The sequence below is a fragment of the Empidonax traillii genome, unplaced genomic scaffold, assembly GCF_003031625.1.
Source record: "Empidonax traillii isolate 1590-97213 ecotype Southwest subspecies unplaced genomic scaffold, ASM303162v1 scaffold2261:size54024, whole genome shotgun sequence".
In the NCBI taxonomy this organism is placed as follows: Eukaryota; Metazoa; Chordata; class Aves; order Passeriformes; family Tyrannidae; genus Empidonax; species Empidonax traillii.
The window spans coordinates 14,556-20,056 of record NW_020957454.1 but is presented as its reverse complement, the minus strand read 5'-3'; the positions used below and the strand labels follow the sequence as shown (position 1 = coordinate 20,056).

The following is a 5,501-nucleotide window of genomic DNA, read 5'->3' as shown; positions in this document are numbered from 1 at the left end:
ATTGGGACCACTGGATGGGTGCCCTGGCCAAGGGCTGAGCAGCCTGGACTGAGCTGGGCCTGCCCCAGTCCCTGGGGCTCCTGGGCAGCACCCAACAGCAGCTCCCTCTGTACCCTCAGGGCATCCCTGCACTGGAGAACAGCAGAGAGCACAGGCCGGGATCTCCTCCTGGGTGTGCTCACTCCAGGCACTGACTGGCACTGCCAAAGGCTCAGCCCTTGTCCCCACCACACAGAGCCAGGACAGGGGCTGGAGGGGGATCATTAGAGGGAAAAACAGGATGAGTAGGAAGGAAGAGTCGTTTCTCATTAAACCCAGCCAAGGGTTTGCAAATAAGGAACGTCCCCTTGAACCATTTCCGAGGCTTCTGTCATCAACAACTGGTTAGTTTGATTTTCCATCGCACCCAGCTCGTTGTTTAACCTCAGCAGGAGCAGGTGGGTGGGTTTAGTGGTTTCCTCTCTTGCACTGCTGCCACTTAGAGCCAAGTTTAGTTTTCTAAAGAAAGCAAAATACGCTTTTCCAGGTTATTTATTTGTGCTGGAGCAAAACTGTGAAGGCCACGGGGCTGGGGGGGGGGGGGGGGTAAAGAGCTGATCAACAGCTCGGGGGAGGGGTTTGTTCAGTTCTGGAGTAAAATGTGTTGTTACCCCACCTTGGTTCTGCTTTTGATCCCAACTTCTTTTCAACCCTTGCAGTTGCTCCCTGAAAAGTGAATCCTGCAGCAGATTTAGGGCTACAGGATGGTTCCCCTTTCCCAGTGGGAATAAATGTCGGAGCAGGGAAAGGTGCTCTGGCTGCAGGAGGGACTGGGTCATTCCCAGATAAACCAGTGCCAGCTGCTGCTCCCAGCAAGGGATGAAGGCAGAGCTTCCTCCTTCTCTCTGGGGTGTTACAGCAGACCCTGAAACACCAACAACATCATGGAATCAGTCATGGAATCATGGAATGGGGTGGGTTGGAAGGGGGTTGGTTAAAGCTCATCCTGCACTGGACACCTCCCACTATCCCAGGTGACTCCAAGTTTGTCCAGCCTGGCCTTGGACACTTCTAGCGATGGGGCATCCTCTGGGAAATCAATTCCAGAGCCTCCCCATCTTCCCAGTCAGCAATTCCTTCCCCATCTCCCATCTGTCCCTGCCCTCTGGCAGTGGGAAGCCATTCCCTGTGTCCTGTCCCTCCATCCCTTGTCCCCAGTCCCTCTCCAGCTCTCCTGGAGCCCCTTCAGGCCCTGGAAGGGGTTCCAAGGTGTCCCTGGAGCCTTCCCTTCTCCAGGGGAACATTCCCAAGCCTCTGATCCCGTTGGTGCCTCCTCTGGCCTGGCTCCAAATCCAGTTTGACCCCCTTTTGCAGGGTCCCAAAATCCCCAGGGAGGGATTTGACACCAACACTGACACTGCCCGAGGTTTTGCTGTCAGAGCTGGGCCCCTTTGGCCAAACCCCCTGAGGGGAAGGTCGGTTATTTCAGAGCTTTTCAGGACAGAAACTCACCTGGGCAGGGGCAACAAGCAGTTCCAGTCCCACCTGGGTTTAGAGGGGGAACAGCAATTATTGGCTGGGGAAAAAAGGGGGGTTTTGGTGTCTCTGTGGCTCCACAAGTTCCCCCTCATGGGCAGAGAGTGGTACAGGGTTAACTGTAGGGAAATCAAGCTTAGAGGGTTTGGTTTGGGTGGGGTTTTTAAATATTTTTATACTTGGAAGTTCAACTGACAGCGGAGAATGGTGTGGGAAATCAAGGGCACCTGTCAGGAGTAACCCCTTTGGAAAAGGCCACCTGCTCCCCCCTTCCCTGCTTGTTCATCCCCACGGTGAGGAGACAACAAACTCTTGGGTTGTGAAGCCAAAAACCATCTCCTTGAGAAACCTGGGAAGTGGGACTTGTTTGGGGAGTGGTTCTTTATAAAAGGATTGGGAATCACCTGAGGAGTTGGACTGGGGGGATTGTTTAATTCCTGCTGGAGGAAAAACCTAACAGAGGGTTATCCCTCAGCTGCTGAAAACACACACAGCCTGGAATTCAAATATAGCTATTTTCCCAAGCAGTCACTGCACCAGCTGCCACCAAGGGGTACACACAGTGACCGGGGGAGGCTTTGGAATCATTAAATCCCAGGATGGGTTGGGTTGGAGGGACCTTAAAGCCCATCCAGTCCCACCCCTGCCCTGGGCAGGGCCATCTCCCACCATCCCAGGTGGCTCCAATCCAGCCTTGGACACTTCCAGGGATGGGGCATCCCCTGGGAATTCCATCCCAGCCCCTCCCCACCCTCCCAGGGAAGAATTCGTTCCCAGTATCCCACCTATCCCTCCCTCTGGCAGTTCAGCTCCATCCCCCCTTGCCCTGTCCCCTCTCTGCTCATGCACAAAGTCCCTCCCTCGTTTTTTACAAACTCCCTTTAAGTTCTGGCAGTTTGGGAGGAGCTTTGACACCCCCCCCTTTAATGCCCAGAGTGGGGGACAGACCAAGGATTGCCACAAACACCATCCCCACACAGACCTGGATCAGGGAAGGAAGGAAACCCTGTGCTGGAAGGGCTGACACTGAATAAAATCCCTCATTTCTCTCTTTGAGCTCTGCCTCTCTTCAACCACCTGCTCGTAGGTGGGGGCAAAGATTGCTGGGGAAAAGGCAGCTGGGTTTTTGGGAGCAGGGGCAGGTTCAGATTGCAGCAGCTCAGCACAACTCCCAGGATATTTTTAAATCCTCCTTCCCGCTCCAGATTCACCCACCACTTGACGGGAGCCTCCAACAGGCAGGAAAACAGCGCCAAAAATGTTTCCCTGGGCTGGAAAGTGCTGGTTTGTTCAGCTGGATTGTTTACAGAGTTCCCAGCAGAGCCCTGGCCAACTCACCCCATTCCAACCGCTCGGGCAGCCCCTGATTTGGGATCCAGGCCTGATTTGGGATCCAGGCCCTGCCCCGGGGCAGATAAGCTCCTTGCCATGCCATGTGTGTCACCTTGTGCCAGTGCCAGCAATCAGTCCTGCCTCGATCCACCCTCCCAGGGCCGAGTGTTCCCACCTCCCCTGAGCCTCCTCCAGCCCTCACCTCTGCAGGCTGGGAGGGACAAACTCCTCTGCAGCTCCACTCCAGCCTCCCCCAGGGCACTGGGGGCACGAGGGACGCTCAGGGCAGGATGGGAAGAGGGGAACAATGTTATGTGGAACATAATGGGGGCCCAGACAGGGGCCCTGAGGTGTCCTGAGCTGCCTCTTGCCTGTGTAAACTGCTGATCACAACAAGGAGCTCCTGCAGCAGCTCCCAGACAGGCACCCCTCCAACACCAAGGGCGAGTTCCCAGCTGGTTTTTCCAGTTTTAGGGGCAGAAAACTGGGCAGAACAGGCTGGGTTAGTTTAGAAGGGTGTGCTCAGGTGCTGCTGCTCAGGTTCCTCCTCCTGAGCCTCTTCTGGGCACAAAGGGAAGTGCAAAAAGCCCATCAGGCTGAGCCCCCAGACTCCTGCTCCCCTTCCCAGCCCCACAGGCACATCTGGCACGACCTGTGGGCACAGACTGTGCTGGGAAATCCAGGGGAGAGGCTGTTTATTTACCTTATAACTGATTCCAGGGACTGCCCCAGCCCCAGGGCCACGGCAGGGCCGGCACTGCTCCCTGGGAACCCCACACCAGCAGGGAAACGGGAACTTTGTCCTGCCTGGGGGCATCCAAACTTCCAGGGAGGGGAAAGCTCAGGGAAAGGAGCCCTCTTGCATTTCCTCGAGGAAAGTTCAAGCCCCGAACAACCCCTTTGAAGACTTTGGTTCTTCTCCAGCCATCAAGGGGACAAATGATTTGGAGCAGCTTCACCCCAAAGCCCCGAGGACTGGGTTGGGTTTCCATGGGTTTGAGGTGTGTGGTCACAGGCTGGGTCTGATGATCCAACGGGAAGGATTCTGGTTCGAGGGCACCACGTGAACCCCAGGGAGGGACTTTCCAGGCAGCCTTTTTGCACCTACTTTTGGTGATGGGAAAGGAAATGTGGTTTGTGAGGGGCCCTCTCCAACCCTCCCCCTGCAGACCTGCCCTGCTCAGCCCTTGGAAAGGCGCTGAATTATCGGGGTCAGCCCCAGCTCGGAGTTAAACTCAATTTAAACTCAAGCCAGGAGCTCTCAGAGCTCCAGTTACAGCTCAGATGGGATGCCAGGCACGGCTCAGCACTGCCAGGCTCCAGCAGTGCCAGGCTCCCAGCACTAGGGAACGTGCAGGATTTTGGGAGCTGTGCCAGGATGCAGGACCCAACCCCTCCCTCAGGCCCAGCCTGGCAGGGACCCCTGGGGACCCCCAGCACAAAGAGCTCATCCAGCTGCTCCCAGGGACTAAAAGCTGGAGCTCAGGGGGGAAGAGGGGGAGCCAAGAGGAGCCTCCTCCTCATCCCCGGGGCACAGGGAGCCCCTGCAGGCAGCCAAGAACAAGGGACAGGCTTTGCTCGGCGCTTCCTGAGCCCATTTTGGGTCTCTGGGGGATCTCAGGAAACAAAGCCACGTCACCCCTTCCTGGGGCCAGGGGGGTTCGAGTGGCTGCTCTTTGGGTGGGGCTTTTTTGGGGTTGGTTTTTGTTGTTTTGAGCCTGAGCTGAGCTCAGTTCCTTGTCCCCGACAGGTCCTTGTCCTCAGGCTCTGCTGTGGCTCCGGGGGCTTCGTTTTCTTCCCACCTTCCCTGGGATGCTCCAGGGTGGGATTCCAGACATTCCCAGTATTCCCACTGGCTCCTTCCCCAAAATTCAGCTCCTTGACGTCCATGCCAGGTTCTGCTCTGGCCACCGAGCTCAGGGGCTGAACTTCCCCTCAATCCCTGTGAGCTTCATTACCAAGCAATTAAACCCTGTTTTAAGCAATTAGACCCGATTAAGTGTCCCCGGTGCAGTTTCACCACATTTAAAATGGTATTAAAACAAAAACCATGGTATTAAAAGGGGGAAAAAGAAACCCCAAAAGCTCCTGGAGATCCTGGAGATGACAACATGATCCACAGAAAAACGTTGGAAAACTGCTCTGGAAATCCCAAGTCCGAGCAGGACAGAGCACCACACACACCTCAGGCCAACTGTTGCCCTCAGAATTCTTCTTTATTAAGAGCAGAAAGGAAATTTTGCCTTTAAGTTTTTATACATAAAAAAGTAAACAGTAAAATTTTCTTTTCTTTCTTTTCTTTCTTTCTTCTTTATAGTCTTTTCCCACCGAAGAAAATCGCTTGGAAATAAAGTTGTTTTCTTTTTTTTTTTAGATAACGTTTATTTAAAAAAATAAAATTAATTGAGACAAAGATACCACACTACTTTGCATGCCGGGCACCCCTTTGCCTGCAGAACCCTGTTCAACACGTCCTGTTTTTTCTTTCCAGCACAAAAAAAAACCGCTTTTTTTTTTTTTTTTTTTTTTTTTTTTTTTTTTTTTTTTTTTTTTTTTTAAAAAAAAAAAAAAAAAAAAAAAAAAAAACCAAAAAACCCAAACCCAGCCCAGCCTGGGCTCCGACCTGGCAGCAGCTTCAGCCAGTGAGATATCTG

At 53.7% G+C, this 5,501-nt stretch overlaps 1 protein-coding gene across 1 annotated transcript in view; it reads left to right on the top strand.

Annotated features, from left to right (window-relative positions):
• The window catches only part of LOC114071759 (DENN domain-containing protein 2D-like), an 18,462-nt gene extending 15,725 nt beyond the window's left edge, over nucleotides 1-2,737 (top strand). The window contains exon 12 of the mRNA XM_027909614.1: nucleotides 2,721-2,737. Within this exon, the coding sequence (XP_027765415.1) occupies nucleotides 2,721-2,737 (17 nt within the window). The remainder of the gene's footprint in view (nucleotides 1-2,720) is intronic.
• Nucleotides 2,738-5,501: the final 2,764 nt, after the last annotated feature.